This window comes from Cygnus atratus, chromosome 13 (assembly GCF_013377495.2).
Source record: "Cygnus atratus isolate AKBS03 ecotype Queensland, Australia chromosome 13, CAtr_DNAZoo_HiC_assembly, whole genome shotgun sequence".
Lineage (NCBI taxonomy): Eukaryota > Metazoa > Chordata > Aves > Anseriformes > Anatidae > Cygnus > Cygnus atratus.
In genome coordinates, this window is record NC_066374.1 from 2,604,960 (window position 1) to 2,626,866 (window position 21,907).

The window sequence follows — 21,907 nt, forward strand, 5'->3', positions numbered from 1 at the left end:
TGTAGTAATCCCTGCTGTCGGCTGTTTTCCTGGCTCATGAATCGACTCCTACCCTGACTGTCGGCCAAATCTCCTAGAACTAGGCCTTGCTCACAGATTGGTTCTGTGATAACTCCGTTCCTGATAGGCTAACTTACTCAAGTGAACACAATGAAAATCTGTCCTACCTTTCATTTCCTGCCAACGGAAACTCTTTAACAAAGGCTCTCGGTTCTGCAGAGGGTACCTCTTCTTGTTTTAAGGAGCTTAAAAATAATTAGTACCATGTATAGGACCAAATATACAGAAACAATCACAGTTAGAAGATGGGCAATTTTGGGATGGGGTGAGAGAAGTAGGAAGAAAATGGGGTCTTAAAGAGAAGTTAACCTGGAGGAAGACTGCTGGGACACAGTCTTGGTGGCAAATCCTATACACGAATGACATAGAATGGGATGGAAGACAATGCCAACTGGGTAATTTTGAGGCAGGATGATGGCTCTTCTTGCCTGTTAACTGCTTAGAGAGGAAAGGCAAAGTCCTGTGTGACTTCACAGATCTAAGAGAGCACTAATCGTCTCTTTTCAACCAAGACATTGTTGCAGGAAACATCAGACAAAATTCTACAGCCTTACTTAAGCAAAGGCCCAACTAGAGTTCCTAAGTTTTTGAGGCTCACGTTAACATTTGCTTTTCCTGACTTTGGCAGGATATTGGAGAGTTTCTCTTTCTACAGGAATTATTATTTGTTTTCTGACTGCTAGGTGAAGTGGCTGATAGAAAACTTTAGGAACATTTACAGCTCTTCATGTGAAAATACCAGTGAACGAGAGAAACTGAAGCATCAATGTTCACCTTGTTCTAAGAAGTTATATGCAAACTAAAACATCACAGATTCATCAAACACTTCGTTTCATAGCCATGGAAGACTTGATAATTTTTATAAAGGAAAACAATTGGGTGTGTGGATGTTTTTTTGCTCCAATACCTAAGAAGCAGAGGTGCTTACTAGGGCAACTGTTGTTGAACTCTCTGGTTTGTCCATCTGGGGCAAATCTGTAGTACAAATAACTGTTATCATTATTGGGCTTAGAGAAAGGGGTCTTAGAGGAAGATACAACACTGGAACAGAAGTCCAGCCAAGGCAAGGCTCCACGGAGAGAGGGAGAAGGCTCATCTGGTTCTGTCTTCTGATCTGCCTGTATACATGAAATGAAATCAGAGGGAGAGACGGCACTGACCTCAAGGGGAACAAGACTCTACCCATCCAGATCACCAATGGTAGCCATGGCAGATGGTATAATAAAAAAGAAATTACAAAGCATTTATTCCCAGGGTAACATGCCTGCACCCTCAGCTCACAGCACCTGCATCAGAACAGAGATAATCGGTTTCCTATTTCTTCCGAGGAGGAGGACACACCACAGTACATGGCAGAGCAGTCTGACCCAGCCAGCAGCTGACTACGTACCTTTCAGTAGTCAAGAACAGTTCAGCTTAAATCCATAGCAGTAACACCTCACTTTTGAGAAGCTCTGAGAAAAGCAGAGATTTTTTTTAGACTAGAAAGGAGAAATAGAAAACTCATTCACCCAGTGGAATGAGACTCCATATCTTCTCAAGCTAGGACATCTCACAGCACTGTAGGATGCAGCAGCAAAGTTTTTTAATGCTCCAAAACCAAAGGAAAGGGGAAGAAAAAAAAAAAAAAGAATACTGGGTTACAACTATTGCTTGAACAGTGACAGATCCCTCTTTGCTGGGATTTTCCAAGCCATCTGGAAGCACTCTATGGAGCACAGTTTGAGGACCCATGTTCTGGTTGACTTCATAAGTAAACACAGGCGCCCAGCACAATTACAAAATACGCTACCCTTGCAGACAGATTTAGAAACAGTTTCAGGTCACAGAGTCACCTCAGCCACCCTGGTGACACTGCAATGCCATGGTTTCTGGTTAGCTTCCAAAGCTGTGGAAAGCTTCTTAATGGGATGTGTTTCCTAGAATATATTTTGCCTCATTTAGCACACAAATCCTTTCAGCCCAACTGCAAAACAAATCATCGAAGTGGCTACCTGTATGTACAAGCAGGTTTAGTCTTGATACCCATTGCACAAGGGATACTTTCAGATGCAATGAGACCTGCTTTATCCATGTTGGTTTAGTATATGATGTGGTTCTCATCAGAGGACTAGGCTCAGTGTGTTTAGGTTGGGTCAGGAGGATATGTACAATAATTGCTTAATGCCGCACTTGGCAAAGTTAGTTTTATTACTTCAAAAAAAAGTTCTTGGCAGTTGTTAAAAAAGCAGCTGGTACATAAGTTGCTTGACTTAACTGTTACCTCATTTTCTCTCAAAATATTGCCAAAATTTAACAACAGAGAACAGATGGCCAACATTTTTTAACTTTATAGATAATCCTTTTCCCAAATCTAATGACGGTGCTTTAGTTGCTTACCCAGAAGGGGATTTGAACAGCAATTTGACATCATTTGCATAAATTTCATGACCCATATTTACTAGGGGTGAAAGTACTGCAATATTGTCAAGCACATCAAGACAATTTAAAACAAAGTCCAGCTCTGTATTCACATCTGGAGGTGAAGGGTCTGCCTTCTGGATGACTGCTGGTGCTCAGAAGCCTTGGTAGACAACAGCCTTGCACCCTAAGCTGCTGTGCACATTCTGTCCACCTTAGAGTTCAACCTAAGGCTTTACACAGTCAACTGGTATAGAAAGGATGTGGAATGGAGAGAAATTGGAAAGGCATGGTGGAGACTCTTACACGAAGCAGACATATGCAAAAGTCCAAGATCTTTCCTCTTCAGATGCAAGTAAAGGACAATAAAATGACACAAACAGATGAAACAGAGAGAAGCAGGCCAGAACTACATTATAGGCAGTACTTCCAGGCACCCATCAGAAAGGGGATTATAGTTTGAATATTGAGACCTAGCACAGTCTACCAGATCCAAACTCCTGAGGTCTGGACACAGGATTTTAACAAAGTTGGAGTGCAAGGTTATCTACAATGCAACTGGAAAGAAAGAACAGACAATAACAGTTGCAGAAGCCTGGAGACCATTGTCTTTGATTTTTACAAAATGTACACATAGCCTGGTCCAAACTTTTGGATTCTTTTGCAGCAGGAAATAATAACTGGCTGTACTTATCCTAAAGAGGAACGATCCTGGAGAGAAATACTTGCATGTAGGTAACAAGCAGAGAAATTCAGGCTTCACATATCAGTTTAATCTAGATGACGAAGAACTCACTCTAGAATAAAGCAGCATTTCCTTTCCACCGGATTGATCTAACCTCCTTTTCTGAGCTCACACTAACTAGAGGACTGACTCCATCATCTTGTATATGAATTCAGTAGCATTTGCCACTGTATATTGTCTTGCTTGACCAAGCTTAAGCATATTACAATAACTAGCAAGTATGATCACTGTCAAATGGCCAACATTTCTCAAGAACTTCTACTATAGCGCAATAATCCCTCATCTTGAGCGTGAAAAGATCTTCCAAAATAACTATATAGTGATCCCAGCGCTAAGCTCTACCATGCTGATTAACTCCAGTTAGTACACTAAGATAAATGTAGAGCTGGACATACCATGTCACTGCTGGTTTGAAGGAAATGTCAACATCTCAAAGCCTGGTTCAATTCTAATTGGTATGATGAGCCAACCGGCAGCCCACAGATACTGAAATGGCATCACTATGTCCTAAAATGTTTGGCAAGCCTGGTAGAAGGAAATCAGACAGAAAAACAAAGGAGTTGGAACCAATGGCTTAACAGAATTTTATCTCCAGCAAACGTGTTTACATAAAAGACTTGTGAAAAAAAAAACTCTTGTTGAGCTGACATTTCCAAAGAAATCGTGTTTCATCAGAAAATCCCTAAACTGCTCCAATTAGAGTGTTTAATCAGCCAAAGCCGAATTCAGCAAATATTATTCAAAAAATACAAGTTGTAATTATCACAATTTCATAGCAACGAAACGTCAACTAATCTTCAACTAATTATCACAAGAGAGACACTTTGTGCACCCTGTATTAAGTTGAGGGGATTAGTTCCAGACAAACATTAGTCTAAGATCTCTTGCCAATGCGACATTAGCTTATACTAGACAACAATTAGATTAAATCATCCAGAGATATGACCTCAGGTTATGCTGTTCAGTACCTGAACAGTGGGGAGCTATCATTTTCAGACTATTTGATATGCAATAATTCTATCGGAAACTCTTTGACTGTCCACACAATTTGCACTACACTTACTATCAATTTTTTAACTTCAGAGAAAACCTGTGGACTCGCATATATCTCTGGGTATACTAGCCTTTAATTCACATTATGACTGCATTTTCTTAGAAAAATCTCTCCATCTTATTCAGTTTTTCCTACTTACTGTGCAGGAATCCATGAACAGGATTTCTTTTGAGTGAGGCTAGGCCAGGAGATGAGCTCCAAGGCATGATGCACAGCAGCGGTCCTTTACTTCATATGACCAGACAAGATTTAGTGTAAAGTGTCAGTCATGTTCTCAGTACCATCTCATCCTAAAGACACACTCCTTTTCTACCACATCAATAGCTAGAAATAGGTTCTGTGTGGATTTTTTCCTGTGTGGACATGAAAGAGGTTGTAGATACCATGAATATTTTTGTAATTGATCGTATTACATTTTATGGGCTTTAAAGAACACACGATGTGTAAGAAATGAATTATTTGACATGACAACATATGACACCAAAAAATAATTTATACAAAATATATAAAATAATATAAATATAAAAAATAATATAATTGGAAACACCAAGCTCTCCCGTTGTACAGTGATTCCAAGCTATAAAAGCTGCCTGGGATGCCATTGGGAAGCTTTTGAAATAATTTCCAAATATTTTTTTCCTTGAAATTCTTCTTTTGGAGGGAGAGGTGAGGACAGGACTTTGAATGAAAAAATGAAAGATTAGTATCAGCTGAAGAGCTCCAGCACATGTTGAGTACAGTTTAAAACAAATCCTAATACTGTTTTAAATTCCATGATAAGTGAATGGGCAACAAGAGAAGGTCTACTTGCAATGAGGACTGTGGCTGCTACTTTATCTTTGCAAGTGTTTGAAAGTAGATGACAGCATATAAAAACAAAAAAGCCAGCACTATCATAAACTAATGCAAAATGAGCTGCAGAGATGAAATGGTGCAGGCTGTCTACCATTCCTGAAATTGCAAACTGGGAAAAACGTCCTCCTGTTACTGCTGACTTATCTGCAGAGCACTGCTTACCAAGACAGTTATCAATACAGAACGAAGTTTTCAAAGGGCATCGTCCCTACCTGTAAACTATGAATCAAACAGTGAGAAAGGGGAATGAAATTTTTTTTGTTTTGTTTTTTAACATTAATTTCTCCTGACAGTCCCACAAGTGTTCTAGCTGTAGGTTACTCACCTGCGATAGGACTATATATTTTAGAAATCCAGCCTTTCATTATAAGCAAGCATAGAATGGCTTGTGTTGGAAGGGACCTTAAAGATCACCCAGTTCCAGCTCCCTGCCATGGGCAGGGACACGCAGGGACACCTCCCACCAGCCCAGGCTGCCCAAAGCCCCATCCTGCCTGGCCTTGGCACTCTCAGCCTGTCTTGGAGGGTTCCAGCCCTCTGAGCATCAGGATTTACACTCCCTCACTTCCATTATAATTTAATACAGTTGCTTTTTCCACCTTTCCTTTTGTACCCATCAACTATTGCTCTGAAACAGAAGGATTGCATGTAAAAATGTATGCAGAAATGGGTTTAATAAATGTAAGTTTGTGTTCAGACTGCCTCGCTTTCCAAAAGACTGCATGCACACACATTTGGGTACCTCCACTGTCAAAGTGGCCTTCCTTTTAAAATTGCCAGGTTGTACTAGTTGATAGCTGGCATCTCAGCTGGCCAGAAAAATGAGAGTAGGGACACAGATTTAGAAACCCCACACTTTCATCTAGAGACTCCAGCTGTAGCGCAGGCTTCTCAATCTCTGCGATGCTACTTGGTACTTTTTACAACATTATGTTAGATTTCATATTAAAAGTCAGCCTAAGTTCTAATAATGCAGTTTAAAGGAACTGAAACAACCACATCCTAAGTTCTTAGATTTATAACCAGCCAAAATCAGTTTGGTGGGCTTCTCCTGCTCTTACATTTACTCTTAAAACTGTTATGTCACATGCAAGCTAGCTTCTCTCACTGCCTCAAATGAACATGCTAAGGGGAATCAACTGGATATCTTCTTGTGAACTTAAATGGTGAGAGCCACAAACTCAGTTTAATCTTTTCATTTGACCTCCAAGAGAACTTCCAGAGGAGGTCCTAGATGGGACCTTTCAGAGAAGTTGACATCTCTTCACCAAGAAGTAGATTCCTGTACAATCACTGTACTGTTACCCATGAATCTTTACCTAATAGGAACTGATAAAAAAAAAAAGCCACAACGTGGCCCAGGAGTTTTCCCATTAAATTACACAGAGCCAGGCTTTTCATCAGCTTGTCGTTGGATACAAGGACCAATTCTGAATCACTGGCTAAGATGAAGGATGGTTCAATAACTGATTTATTCTCATGTGGGCTTTGAAATACTACATGAAACATTATTAAACAGCCTAAAATGCGTATCAGCTACCATTATGGCTTTTCCAAGTTAATGCAAGCCACAGGGACAACTAACACAAATGAAATTTTGCTCTTGCAGGTGTACCTTATCTCTCCGATAGCAGAACTCCCCAATAGGGTGCTAGGCAAACACTGAGCCACCGTCCCTTCTAAAAGGAATCCCATCCCATTTCACAGAGAGACGACTCCCTTTATAGAGATTAGTTGTCTTCCAAGCTCTATCTTAAAGATGAGGGGGTTAGAAAAATGAAAACAAGTATCTTGTACTTGCATTAACAGTCTACAGCAAAAACAAGAACACGGAGATGAGAGGTTTCTACATGCCTATGTCCCATCTCATGAGAAGTACCTAACTCATCTGACAGCAGGACTTGGGCACTTCTGTCATTTTTCTTGCCTAATTTTTTTTTTTTTAAAGTATCTGTTCAGAAACAAGTTCATCACAGCCTGATCTGATCAGCAGTACTTCCAAGGAAGAGGACATTTAAAGACATTGCCAATATTGTTTCCATTGAGGTGTCAGCTTATTGTCATTTTTATTGTGCATTTTTGTTATTCCTTCCTTTTAAAAATAAAGCTTAGCTTTACTCTGGTCTAGATAGTTGTGTAAATTGACAGCTTGACAGCTGAAACTTTTTTTTTTTAAACTAAAAAAGGATTCAGGGCATTGGCAGAGTCCCGTCTCCTACTTGCCTGTCCTGAACTCAGAGGTCTTGCAGCAGTGGAGGAGAAGCTAGGCAGGAAGCCAAGGAATTAGCCTCCGGCTGTATGGTCTCCTCCAAGAAACAAGCAGTGCTGTAGGATAGATAATCACACCAACCCCTTTCCCAGTTCAGCCAGTCACCTCCCTGTCCTCTGGCATGGAAGGACTCCAGCAGCTGTCTGCAGATGTCCAAGAAGGTGTCAGCAGGGCTTGGTATGGCTTGATGGAAGCAGTGTTGTAAAAGGGACCGATTACCACTTCTAGCAGACAATTTACTCCACAGACAGGCCTCAGTAGGATGAAACATATGTTTAAAGGACTGAAAATGCCTATCGATACAGGTCATGTAAGAAACAAGCTAAAAGCCAAATGAGTTCTCAGGTCAGCAATGAAAACAGACTGAAATCTTTGTGACATCTTAACAAAAGAGATACCAAGAGCTCAAACAGCAAGGTCAACAGCATTGTGGCCAGTTCAAACAATCACGTTGAACCCCAGCAATATAAAGAGACAGAAGGATGATGCCCATTGCTATCCAAAGGTCAAAGCATTTAGAGGATATTCTGTTCCAGAACCAAACCAGGCTTGTGCCTTACCGCACCTAATCATGTAAGGTGTTGAGTAATTGGCTTTAGCCCATATTTTAGGTTGAGAATTTCCTTGCAAAGTTCTTTCACTTATTTGTTTAGGCATGTTTGCACCACATGATGATTTGAAAGAATTTTTATCCTTCCAGAGCAAACATATCATCAGTTATCAATTAAGAATTCACACTCAAGTCTGTCTGCAATTAGTGAAGCATTTAAGCACCTGCTTAGGTTCATTTCTATATAACTACATTTTCCTAAGCTCAGTCCTAGAAAGTGATGTCTGGAGTTTACCCATACTGTGTCACTGAAATACACATGAAAAAAAAAAAAAAAAAGAGGATTGCTAATGTTTAAGACTTAATTTCTTTTCCTTTTTTTTTTTTGGTCTCAGAGGACAACTTTTCAATAAAGAAATAAATTATTTCCAACCTGCTAGCATCATATTATTTTAGGAGAGCTAATGATTTTATTAAGTTCTCAAGTGGGATAACAGTCAGCTGCAAAATACATCATTTTCACATTATAAGCTTTGCTTCAGAAATGAAATGGAGGAAATGAGAGTTGAGGAAATACCTTTAAAATGAACAGAAAACCCATTGTATTATGGTATGAATCTGACATACATTCATCTGAAATAAATAGCTAGGAATTATTACTGAAATATTAATGACATATTGAACAATGAATTGAAATACTGGAAAGCTGATCACTTCAGTGAACTGATATATTGTTCCTCCTATTTTTACCTTATTCCTGTTCTATAAATAAACAATAAACGCAAGGATTTTTTTCTTACATGACAGACTGAACACATCATATGTTTTCAGTAAGAATAACAAAAATAATTTTATTACCATTGACCAAGACAAATGGTATTTCCCCCCAACTTAAACCCTTCCAAATTAATTCTTCAGGTACCTGCAATGCAGATCTTTCCTCTTCTCATCTCTGTAAGCAAAATCTATCAGATTCATTTTGATATACGCTAAAACATTTCAGAGAGCTTACGAGAAATTATTAAGTAAATAGTGTATGGATAAAAATTAACATTGTAATTTAAGGTAAAGTGAAGTCAGCAGCTCTGCATTACCCTAAGCCTGGAAGTAGCCAGCTGCATTAACATAAAGGCTATGACCCTTTCACAGGAACAAAAGAAATTAAGCAGTCTTAGAGAAATCTTGCTTAAACATTTGATCACTTCAAATGCAGACCTCAAAGAGAGGGTCTTCCCTTCAAGAGAAGGGAAGCGCTTACATTCAGAGTTACTGTTTCTTCATAAGCAACTACTGAAGTCAAAAACACTTCAACAAACTAACAGAAGCTATTACAGTTAAAAAAAAAAAAAAAAAGTAAAATCTGTACTGGAAACTCACAGTACTTACATTTTCCTTTTCAATTGCCGTAATCTGCTTTAAAAGGTCTGACTTTTTTTTAAACTAAGGCTCAGATCACATAAAGAAATGAGATCCCATTAAAGAGCTGTTGCAAAGCTAACAATTTGTAAAGCCTTCAGAAGAGATTTTGAAATCTTGGCCAGGAACATTAGAAATGCAGCTGGTCTTCTTCACTTCTCTTGTTTTATGAGGTCATTAGATTGAGAATTAGATGTATTAACTTGGTTCTCGTTCACGCTCCCCTTCTCCCTCCCCCCCCCAAATTGGTGAGGGACACAAGGAATTGCTGTATTAATGAAAACAAACTTACCCTTGTGCCCTTCTCTGGAAAACATTTGCATCCAGTGCTGCAGTCACGGCCCCCACATGGCCCATTGTAAGACTTCTTTCCACCCTGTTAAACGAAAAAAGGCAATTTGATGTTATAACTATTTGTCTGTTGAAGATCTTTAATTAATTTGCTCAAGTTTCAAGCCTTTCTACCCATGTTGCGTTTGTCATGTGAATTTATTGGGAAATAAATGGCAAACATTTTAACTTCGCTGTAATTGGTTCATTTTCAGAATTAGCAAATCTCTGTGATTGGATCATTTTCAGAATCACCAAATACACCAAAAAAATTTTTTTGGTAGTACTTAGAGGACAAGTAAATTGACAGGAGCTGGTGCTATTTTGCAGGGTGATGTGTGTTTTCTAGGGCTATCAAAATCCTAAAAACTACACATGTTGGCAATATTCAGCACGCTAATTAGATTATGATCATACTCATTAATTAGAACTTGCGCCTCAGCCATCTTGCATTCCTAAATACCTCTACATCATGAGAAATACCAAGACAAACAACACTGTGACCCTTACACGTTTCTGTCAGTAAGCAGCTGCAGCCTGAACCACAGGTATAGAGAAACCAGCAGGTGAGAGAAGATGGTGTTTGTAATAACGGGTCTAGAAGAAGAACTAGGTCTGCTCTTATTTCTTCCCTTGTTAACACAGAGACGCGCTTTGTGACCTTGATCCTAAATGCATATTTTGCTGTGGAGGTGGATTTACATGAAGGTTGTGGAAAGACTAACCAAAGAACAAGAAAGGATAATAACAAGTGTCATCTCTCCAGTGATGAGCTTACACCATGCCTACTGCACTTTCAAACCACCACGGATCTGGATTTTATCTTAAATTATATTCTGAGCTAGCCACACTGGCACTAGTTATTTCAAAATTAATTACAATATTTATATAAAGTTGAGGTTCCTATATCAGTAGCTAACATTAGGCCAGAGATGAAAGCCAACTACATCAGCTTAGAGTTTGACCTACTCCCTGCCATGCTCAACGGGCTTGAAATACGGGGCTGCCAGAAGCCCTGCAATGCAGGAGTATGCCCGTACAACTCCGTCACAGTCCTGGGACACAAATGCAAGCAGGAAGAACATCCTTCTCTAAGGGAAATGTCTTTCAGCATCAAATGTGCTCAGGTACAGTCACTGGGTTTGGAAAGTCTGAATGAAATTGGGATTTAACTTCCCAAGGTGACCAAGCTAAGTGCGGAAACAAGTTTTGACTGGAATTGAACATTTCCTTCCTGAAAGCATTCACAGAAAATATTTTTAAAGCCTTTAAGGTTTCCTGACATCTGTCGAGTGAGAAACGTGAAAAACGAAAGGCAACTCATGCAACTTTCTTGTGCACCTTTGAACTTCTTTATGTCAGCTTTCTCAAAGAAAGTGACTAGTCTGATAATTTTCCTGCTAGAAGTAAATGTTATTAGTTTACACACCGATGTTCACATCATTTTGTTAAACTAAAACCCTCTGTTCTTAAGGCAGTGTAGAATGAACAGAGATTAAACAAAACCTTAAATCCAACCTCCCATATTTCCCTAGCCTGAAGGGAGCTTTACCTCTTGCTGCAAAGCAGTCATAACCACCTTCAAGCTATTCTAAAAAGGCATCAGGTGGGCAAAAAACAAAAACCCAAGCAAACAGTATTTTCACAGACTTGTTCAGATGAAGCCCCACTAGATATAGGGCTTTTGGACTATTCATCAATGCCATATGGTAGCACCTAAAGCAATACTTGAGCTGAGAGTGATAAATTGCGAGAGTCACCATAACACAGTACACTGCAGACAGTTCCGACCCTTGGCGGCAGGAAATAAAAGTAAGCTTAATGTAGTAATGGTTACCAAAAAATAAAAAAAAATATTGCACCTAGAGGATAGGCAGTGAGAGCACCTCCAAGCTGCCTGCACAGACAAGGAATGAACAACATGAATTTGAGTCTGCAATGTCCATAAAAACTGGTCCCTGTTGTAACAGACACACCTCTGAGAGGTCACTTACAACAACAAGCATTACCAAGAGTTTAGGATCTGATTCTAAGACCCAAGAGGGAAGTGCACCAGGACAACTTCGGGCATGATTATGTGCATACTTTGCCGTGGAAATCTGGACTCATTGCACACCAATGTATACCTCTTCTCCTGACACTTAACCTTACATTCACTCAGTCCACAGATAGCTTCGTGCCTCCGGGGAATTAGATTATGCCTTTCCAGATGCTTATTCAACTCAGCCTTAATTTCTTCAAAGATTTTGGCTTCCAATTATTTTTTCTCCCCAGATTGTTCTTTGTTCCAACAGCCATTTCCACAAGCCTTCAGGCCCTAGGGTTCTGTTAATTGTACTTTCCTCCCAGGAGCATGGAAGTATGGAAGAGAAACACTACTTCAGTGCAGGTCTGGATTCCTCCACGGTCACTGCCACGTGACAGTTGTCCTCTTCGAGCACTGAAGCTCATGTTGGCAGAAGTCAGAAATCTCTCATCTCTCGTGGCAATCGGGTCCTTCCCACTGGCAGAGGACTGGACAAAATTCACAGACTCTTTCCGTGCCCGCTGCTCGCTCCACTCCCCATTGCTGTGGTTAGCGCACACGGTCCAAGACAAATGCCCGCTGAAGTCAGAAGAAATCGTTCCATTGATTTTATTGGGAGCTGGATCAAAGTCTCACTGAGGTTTATTAAAGAAAAATGAAAATATGGCCATACTTTTTATAAAATTGTGTTCACAATGAGTTCCTAGATTCCTTTTCATCACACGAGGAGTCATTTTGCTCATTTATGAATGAAAGCATTTGGGAAGGAAGCAAACCAAAGCCAGTTGGCTCTAACCCAGGTGTTACATGTCCCAAGGATTTTATTTAAGGGAAGGAGCTGACATCAGACACTCCAGGACTACTTAAATAGCAAACAGCCATGTGCATAATAGTTATGTATACAAGGCTAAAGGCTGCTTATAACATCCTGGAGTACAGTGATGTCTTCTGAAAAGCTTCAATACATTTTTCCATTCAAATGTACAAATGCATAGGTTATGCAAACATTTACAGATAGGAATCTGAATGTGTAAGCACGCGCCCTTCATACTTGTTCAGGGGGAACTCGTATTGACAGCATGTATTTGGAAATGTATTTCAGAAGTAAAGAAACGAAGATGTTTGTTAACAGTGGTAAGCACCACCAATTATAACAAATTAATTAAATCGTTAATTTCATTGGCTAGAAGTAGATCAAGGATTTTTAAACAGAAAACCTACAAAAAACCATAAAACATGATAACAAAAAGCAGTTTCTGAGATGTAAATAGCTGCAATATAAATGGAGTAACACACATACTGATTTTCATTGAGTTCTTTCAGGCTCATGTAAGTACCACTAGTGCTTCAATGTAGGAAAAAACACTAAGAAACATTGATAGGAGCAAAAAGATATTTTTAAAAGGCCATCAGAAACAGGAGTCAGTATGCAAACCACCTTCCTCTCCCACCTCTGGTGTCCCTCCGCCAGGCATTTCTGTGCCGTTGGTTCATTCAGATGGAGTACTGTCTGAATCTTTCCATGGGCTTCAGCACGTCCTGGAGCCGAGCCAAAGCCAGTAAAGAAACCTAACAGCTGTGATGCCCTCGGAGGTGCCCCAGGCTCCCGTTCATTCCAGCTCTTCTCTAGCAACCCACAAGACCACAGAATAACTGCAAATGGTACCGAAGGCCTTGTTTGCAGCTCCAAAGCAAGCTGTACCTGCAGCACAGGTGGGAGGAAACCACTAACACAGGACCTCAGTGAGAGGCTTCCACGAGGCACAGCTCAGATGCGGGAGCTGGGTGCTATTTGGCCTTAAAACTTCTTTCCCCTTCTTTCTTGCTTATTTCCAGTGACTTCCAAGCGCCAGTTAAGGACTACTCTAGTCAAGATCAAAATCCTGACAAACTTCACAATCACAATCTGGAAATGAAGCACAACGAAAGCTTCTGGAACCTGCAAATAAATATTTTTTCACAAAGTTCAGGACCCTCTTATCTGTTGATGACTAATAAGGAAATTATATTTACACGACCAGACATTCGGACACCCTGGTAAAATGTCAGAGTAAAAAAACTACCGAAACATAATATCTCTGTTTACTTCATGCACTAAGTAACACCGCTCTGTTAACCTTACCCTTTTTAGCTTCCATGGCTTTAAAGAACTAAACCCTTTATAACATTTTTTTTCTATTATTCTTCTAGTTATATTACAGAATATAGAGCCCAGCTCTGAAAACACTTATCCACATGGTTAACTCCTTTCTTGGAAATCAGTCAGGTTCCACTTTGCTGTGTGTGTGTTAAAGAGAAGTTGCCTTAGCGATTTGAAACAAATTATTCAAAACTAAAAACCCTTGGCAAAATAAAATGATAAACCAGGAACTGCAGCAACATCTGCAGTCAGAAATGGCAGTGTGACCCAGCAAAGAGTGTAACGTCATGCAGCAAACAGATTCAGTAATTCTTCCTAACACACGAGGTGTCATAGAGCAGAAATAAACCAACAGGCTTGCCAGTTAGATTGTAGGAGAACAGTTGCTGGGATTTGTTTGGTACTGAAGCACTGAACAGGTGAAAATACTATTAATCATGTCAGCAAAACATCAGATAAATACAGACACATTTTTCCCATTAAGAATATCAAGTGTTTGAACTCATTTCAACTTTTTTCTTAGCGAGATGCCCCAAACCTTGACTTGCCTGTCTGCTCACGTTGTTTTGTGATTTATTTATTTTTAATAGTACAAAGAGCCAGGTCAAGCCTAGGAACTGCTGACAGGAGTTTTGGTCAGATTGAGGGGTATGTTATCAATGGGAAGCAGCAGACAAAGATAAAATCCTGAGTAACTACCAAAGGACAGAAGGATACAAGCCTCTGAGCAAAAAACCTCATCTGACACATCCCTGGAACTCATCTTTTTCAGGCCACACATCACAGCACTGCCCCAGAGCTGTACACACACAGAGAAAAAGTGACTACAGAGGTATTAATGATGCTGTAGGCACACGAGTAGAATTTTAGCTGGAATACAACGCACAGTTGTGTCACTTACTTTCAAGAAGGATGAACTCAGTACAGGCACAAAGCTTGAAAATCCTTCAGATGATAAACGTGTGGTCTAAGATCTGTTCCTTCCTGCTACAGAGTATGGTTCGTTTGGACCAGCAAAACAAAGACGTGGAGGTAATGCAAGTGCCATCTATATGTTCATCGGAAAGGTGAGCGTCAGAAGTGAGCGAACCTTACCTAACAATGTTCTGGATACCACCCTGCTGCTTTGGAGCATTTTACACCTCTACCTGCCAGTAACTAAAAAGGTATGTCAGCAGAAAGCTCCTTGTGGTAGGAGTATGTAAAATGGCACCATGGTGACTGTCAGGGGCTGAACGCTGGATTAGGTTATACCCACCAGTTAGAGGAAGGGACAGGAGAGGCACAAGAGCAAGTATGTATATGCTTCCAGGAATGTATGTAGGAGAAAAATATGTAAGCAGGGAGCAGCAGCCTTCCAGCTACAAAGGCAAGAGACAGATCTATGAGCTGGTAATCCCTTCCAATGGAGGTTGTAAAACCGTGTAAAACATTTTTCATCCACTAACAAGATTAAAAATATATGAAAAACCACATTGAAAAGTAAGAATTCGTACAGTTTCAATACTAACACACAAACCACACGTAAAGCCAGACAGCAAGCCCTTCTCTCACCCGGGTACCACTCTTCTTGCAGTCCCACATAAGCGAATGGCCCCCAAATATGACAGCAGTAGGAATGTCACTTCGTGTTTTTTTTTTATGTAAACTGATTCAGACCTGGTTCTGTACTGCTCTGTCCTCAGGTTTTCCAGCTTTGTTGATAGGATTACGCAAAGCAGTACGTACTTTTTTTCTGACTACCCTACCAGTCAATGAGCATGTAGTTAAAACCAGACAGTTTATTTACAGCCTACATGAGCAAGGACACAACACAAAGCCACAAGCTTATCTCTTACTGCACAAAAGGCCTTTCAAACGCAGCTATTAAATGTGAATTTGTAGCTAAGATACTAATTCATTTCAGGGTTCACCGATTTCTTCAGTAAACCAATTTCCTCAAACATTTTGATTCATTTCATAGAGCTGGCAAACATCTAAACTGGCAGCTGAGACTAACCGATAGTTTCTAATAGAAACCAACCCTCCTCCAATTCAAGTGGCACATGAGGTTACAAAACTTGGAGGAAATCCTGGCCTAGAGAAACCAGCAATAAATTCAGACTCAATTGAATTCCATCCCATATCCACTCCCTGCTTCTAGCCCTGCCCGTGAGACAGGAGTGCTGCCACACTGAAAATGAGATTGAAAATGTAATAAAATGAGTGTTCAAGATCAATTCCTCAGTTTTATACAGACAGCAAAAATGACCTGATGCCTTTTGAACAACGTGAGGGTCGACTGACCCACTTTTTTTTTGAGGAAACGTGAATTTTTCATCAGTTGGCTGTAGTCTGAGGATAGAACTCGCAGATTTTTTTATTCACTAAAGTCATTTAGTGGCACTGGCAGCTGCTTGGCTCTGAGCATCCCCCAGATATTCCAGCAGCCACCTGAGTGCTCAGAACACTGGCCCAGCCACTTTGTATTCAAGAGCAGTGAGCATCACTCATGATGAAAGCGCTGATTTCCAAATCCTCAATATTATGACAAGTACCATAACACATTGTACACTACCCTAATTTCTTTAACAACTTCATCCACACTGAGAACATTTCCTGATCTGTCAGAGATCCTTGAAAAAGAAAGGCACAGCCAGCTTGTTGTTTCCATTTAAATAGAAACTATCCGTTGATATTGTTTATGCATCCCCAAATTCAACCATTTGCATGGAGTCGATGAGGAACTTGCATGAAAGTGGATTTTAGAAGTATATTCATATATTGCTGCAGCACAAAGCCTAAGAAATTCTACTGGCAAAGAATTTGCTTTCTTTATATTACTTTCTATCAAAGCTGGGCACAAGCCAAATGAAGAAAGAAAACCCATTGCCCTGGTTCTGGAACTACACAGAGCTGTAAGCTATGGAGCCTAAAGATTCCAAAATCAGAGAGAACTCTGTTATTGATAGTATTTAGCACAGCTGTTTACCAAGTTTGTACCTGCCCAACAGCTTCATTAGCCTCACACAACCCTCTGCCACAACCCCCGGCTAAATACAACACACATTGCCATAAGTGAAGATGCTTATTGTACTAAAGTTGCTAAACAGGTCAATGTTTAGGATACTGAAACCCTTGCTAGCATATAGTTGGATATTAAAAGAAATATCAATGTAGCTGAAGGAGGTGGGCCTTATGATTAATACATGTTGTGCAGTGTACATGTATGACAGACACCACCAGGAACTAAATAAGCCTTTATAAGCAACACTAGCAAGTTGGCTAAAAGCAGTTCTTATAAAAAACACACACACAACCTCCCAGCAGAGGAACGTGCACTCTCCCATCAAACAACCTGCTTTTAGACAACTCACTTTATCCTTAAATGTTCCTGTGATACGGAAAGGATTGCACACAACTTTAGAGGTCTGCATGTGGCTTAGAAACAAACCTTCACAAGCAGCTGCATTCCTCCATCCATGGACTGAAGGTACCAGATGATTCAACCAACCCTTCTACTTGTGATTTCATTATAACTTACAGAAAGCAGTGTGGTGGAAAAAATGTGATTCCCCACCCTAACCCCCCGAACCACTCAGTTTTATCTCTAAGTAGCTGAAGCTTCCAGAGTTGTAGCTGAAAAAGTCCCAGTGTAGATAGCACCCTCTCAAATTACCTCGTATCTTGTAGAGCCTTCTTTAAAACGATTTCTTCTTACCACTTGCCAAAATGGTAGCACAAATTTCAACAACTGTAGAGCACTTGCAAGCAATATAACGTTTCACTTTGAAAAAGAAATCCCAGACAGTTATAAGCCCATAGAGTTTTCTGCAAAGTCCCTACGAACCTAACCATTCCCCTGTCAATCCCCTTTCTTTGAAGGGGAGGAAAAGTCTTGCACCCAGTATATTTTGTAAGGGCATTGCTTGACCTATGCACCAACAACTGAGATTTTCAAGCCTGCTTTTCTGTACTCAACACCTACGTAGTTCTGTTGCATGAGAAGTCAGTCACTGAAGACATTTTTTTTTCCAAATGATATTCAGTGAGGTTTTGAACACAAAAAACTTTTCATTTGACCACAACAGAAATAAGGAAAATAATGAGCAACTCCAACCATTTCATCTAAAATGTTTGTCCATAGGTTTACATAACTGAGGTGAACTCCTTACGCAGAATTATACATTGCCTTACCTTTGCCTTCATTCCAGATACAGTTGGTCAGTGGACGAGCACATCCTGCATCTGACTCAGCTCCTTCATCTTGTAAATATCTAACAATTAAAATACTACAGAAGGAAAATTTGCACCAAAATGTCAAGGAAGGGCACATAATGCTTAGCAGCAAAACATGTACCAGAAGGTAAGCTGGAACATGTCCACTGTGATTCATCTTCCACTTTTATAGTCAACACAGCCCACCAACTGCGAAAATATTGCAGTAATTTATTATTTGCATTTTATTTCAAAATGCATCATTCCCCAAAGCTATCAGCTACAAAAATGTTTCTTTTTGTTTGTTTGTTTTTATTTTTAAATCAAAGTTCGAGAGCTGACAACCAAATAATGATCACATTTTAAAAGTAAAATCCAAGGACAACATTGGTAGAAACTGGCTGCACTTTCGGTGATGCTCTTGGCAAAATGTTGATGGATTAAGAGAAGAGGGACGAAACTGCACCTGACCTTCCACTCCAAAGCTAACTACTAATCTCTCTCTCTCTCTCTCTCCATCTTTTGGATTTGAGTCAGAGAAAAATATCTCTGGTGTAACTGCTTACAGCGATGCAGTTACACTAGGGGTCAACACAGCCTTATGTGTGGGAGCCAGCTGGTGCAAGGATGCTTGATTCATCTCCTGGGGACTCAGTGAAGAGTGGGAAGAGCACAAGGAAATACAAAGCTGTGAACATGAGTCCAGCCTCTTAGCAGAAGTGACCTTTGAGCCTCTTCTGCACTCAGACAAGTTGGTGTGCAGGCTCAGCTAACTCAGCCAGCATCAGAACACTGTCTGAAACAAATGGAAGTTGTAAAATGGGAGCTACAGCCATTTAACCATTGCTGCACTTCCAAAAAAACACCAAAACCTCTCACCAATTCTAGTCAGGCTCCGTTTCCTTTGCTATTCTGTTTGCATCCTTCAAGATTGTGTAAAAAAAAATAATAAATTTGTGTAATCATCACTTCCTGAAGACACCTTGTGCAAAAGGACACTATTGGTTTCAGTAACTTTCTTGCAGTATCTTCAAGTAGATTCTCATTTTTCTCTTGTAAACAAAGTAAATCAACTAGTAGTGAACGAAATAGCCAAACTTTACCTAGTTCTGCTTTGTTTCAACTTTGTGCACATACGATGCACATATCAGCAGTTCTCTGAATCTCCTTCTTACCTACTACCTTAATTTATTTCCCCAATGAACACACTACCTTCCACATTGCTATACACTGTTAAACATTTTTAGTGAAGAAACATTAAAAGACCCAGCTCCTCAATGCATCGAGATCCATGATTAATTCTGACGACCTCCATGAGACCCATCACAACAGTGGCATGCCTTACTAAACAGAAACCAACTCAGGCATGTGCTTTTTTTGCTCACTAAAGGCCTGGGGAAAACGCAATTTGTTCTGTTCTCTCTTGAGGAATAATCAAGTTCTTAAAGTTTAAACAGATGAAAATACCTTTAACAGCATAGCAGAAGCAGTGTTATTCCAAAAAAACAGGGAGGGAAGCATGCAAAACTCACTCTTATCTGACACTTACTTTAAATAAATATGCCATGTAGGTTTTAGCTGGAATGTGGCATACGTTTTGTGTGATTAGCCCAAAGGACAAAATAAGTTGTTTAGAATATTTCAGATTCCTTCCTTGTCAGGATTAGGAAAAGGTTGCCCTCAGCACAGTATACTCAAGTATGCACACTTCTAAAGATACTGAAAATACCTAGACAGCTAATTTTCTCCACAATGAAGTGACAAAATAATCCTGAAATAGTCATGGCCACGATTATTTCCAGAATAGGTACACAAAAAGCCTCCTGTATCCATGTACGTGATTAAAAAACTACTGAGGACTACTTCAATCACCACGCTACTTTGATACATAATTCTCATTTTAAATAAATGCATTCCCTTCCCCAAAATACGGAAGTCTCGTTAATAAACTACAGTAGATACTCCCAATCTACCCTAGTCTCACACAATGCTTTGCACTCAAATTCCCTGTCACATTATCAATAGATACCGATTAAGAAACTCTGGTATCCCGTCTTAATTATGAGAGAACTACAGTTTTGAAAATGAAAGTGAGCAATTAAGAACTGAATTTACTCCAAAAAAAGGTTCCTGCAGCAAGAAATCAGCGCTAAGAGTCTGTCAAAAATAATGGAAGTTACTGGTTGGTTGGGCACTTTCCATTTTTATCATAAATAATAGAAGTTATATGAGATTGGTGGGGCACGCCCATTTGGTACAAAATCAGTTAGCTCTGCCTGTAACCCAAATTAATGGTTATGGACGTGGCATTTGTCTGTTCAGGTTACTAATATACCCACCCCGGATTAAGTTTCTGAAATAGGATGACACACATCAGCTGCAGACAGGGTGGAACCAACTAAGAGCCACTCCCATGGCCAGGAACAGTTTAGTGAGCAAAGTTTTATGGCCCAAAGGCAAAAGGTTTACCTACCTTTTCCAGTTCACTTATGATTTCTAAATTAAGGTCACTCCTTTTAGGGATGGGACACACAAACAACTCAGCCCATTCATTTCCTCTCACTTAACCTTTCATCCTATTTTTGAAATAGGAGATCTACATCCCAAGTTACAAATGGATCAAAATGACCAAACAGCTGGAAGTCTATGCAAGTATAGTTTATCTAAATGAAAACATATGCAGTCATCTTTGGGAACAGTTGGGAGACTATCTGTTATAGTACCAATATTATTAACCGTTTAACCTCTATCTGTATAGCTTCATCTGTTTGCTTTCTTTCCCCATTTAGTCATTTAATCTCAACTCACCTTGTACTCTGTGATCCTGCAAATATGAGCTGGCTGATGTTTGGATACCTCCTCACTAATATCCCTGGAGGTTTTGTCATTAATTGAAGCAAGAATAGTCTAAATCCATAGCAAATACCACTGCGGGGCATCCCACTGTATTGAAGTTCGTAAGTCTTCTTGTAATGACTTACTACTTCAACTCCGGAAAGTATCGAGCACTTTGTGTGTTCTTGGTTAATAAAATCACAGAATAAAGTAGGGAAGCACTTGGTGTTCCACCCACAAAATACCTCAAATACTATCACTGAAAAATTACTCTCCTTTCGGGGCAAAGGATGACTGCTTCTCTTTGTTTCAGGCAGTGCACAATGGGTCTTCGCTGTTGATTAACCTGCGGGCACCATAGTAGCAACCACAGTGTAAGTAAACATTTTTGGAGCTGTTCCTCTATACTATTTCGAGGATTTTCAAGGAGTGGACTTGTCAAGTCAATGTGTGTGCTTCTCCTAGGAATGCACAACTGTTGACTCTTGGCTGTTTACCTTGCAATCTTGATCGGTTGTTTTCCAGAAAGGTAAGATGCCACCCAGTCACCTGTGTCACCTACAAAAGTTTTTGCACTAGCATAAATGTCAGTGTAAAATCAGTTCCTTTATGTTAAAACGAAAAAATAATGCATTGTAAATATAGTATAACTTTAAAATTGCATACTCTCCTGTATGCACATTAAACTGACTGAGCAAGCAAACTAGAAAACACAAAAATCAGACATGCTGTTCTTCTGTAGCCCTACAACTCTACAAAAGAAAAATTACATAAAAGGCCCAACCAAGCAGCAAATGCAGTCAAAATGCCCTTTGAAATCCAGGTTTCCCATTTAGACTCTGCAAGAGGATAAAACAGTTGGTAATTAAGAACTTTCCGGAACTGTGAAGGTATCAGAAATACAAAGAGTACACAACGGGTGCAAAATCAGGAAAAGCAAATTATATTTAAAAAACAATAGTATGCATCTGAGATTGCCTACACCACCATGCAAGCACGCTTACATAATTAAACGTGGGTTTATTAAGGT

General features: G+C 39.8%; 1 protein-coding gene across 1 annotated transcript in view; it reads right to left on the reverse strand.

Annotated features, from left to right (window-relative positions):
* The window catches only part of COL4A6 (collagen type IV alpha 6 chain), a 126,201-nt gene that overhangs the window by 71,516 nt on the left and 32,778 nt on the right, over positions 1-21,907 (reverse strand). Inside the window, exon 3 of the mRNA XM_035541355.1 lies at positions 9,642-9,725. Within this exon, the coding sequence (XP_035397248.1) occupies positions 9,642-9,725 (84 nt within the window). The remainder of the gene's footprint in view (positions 1-9,641; positions 9,726-21,907) is intronic.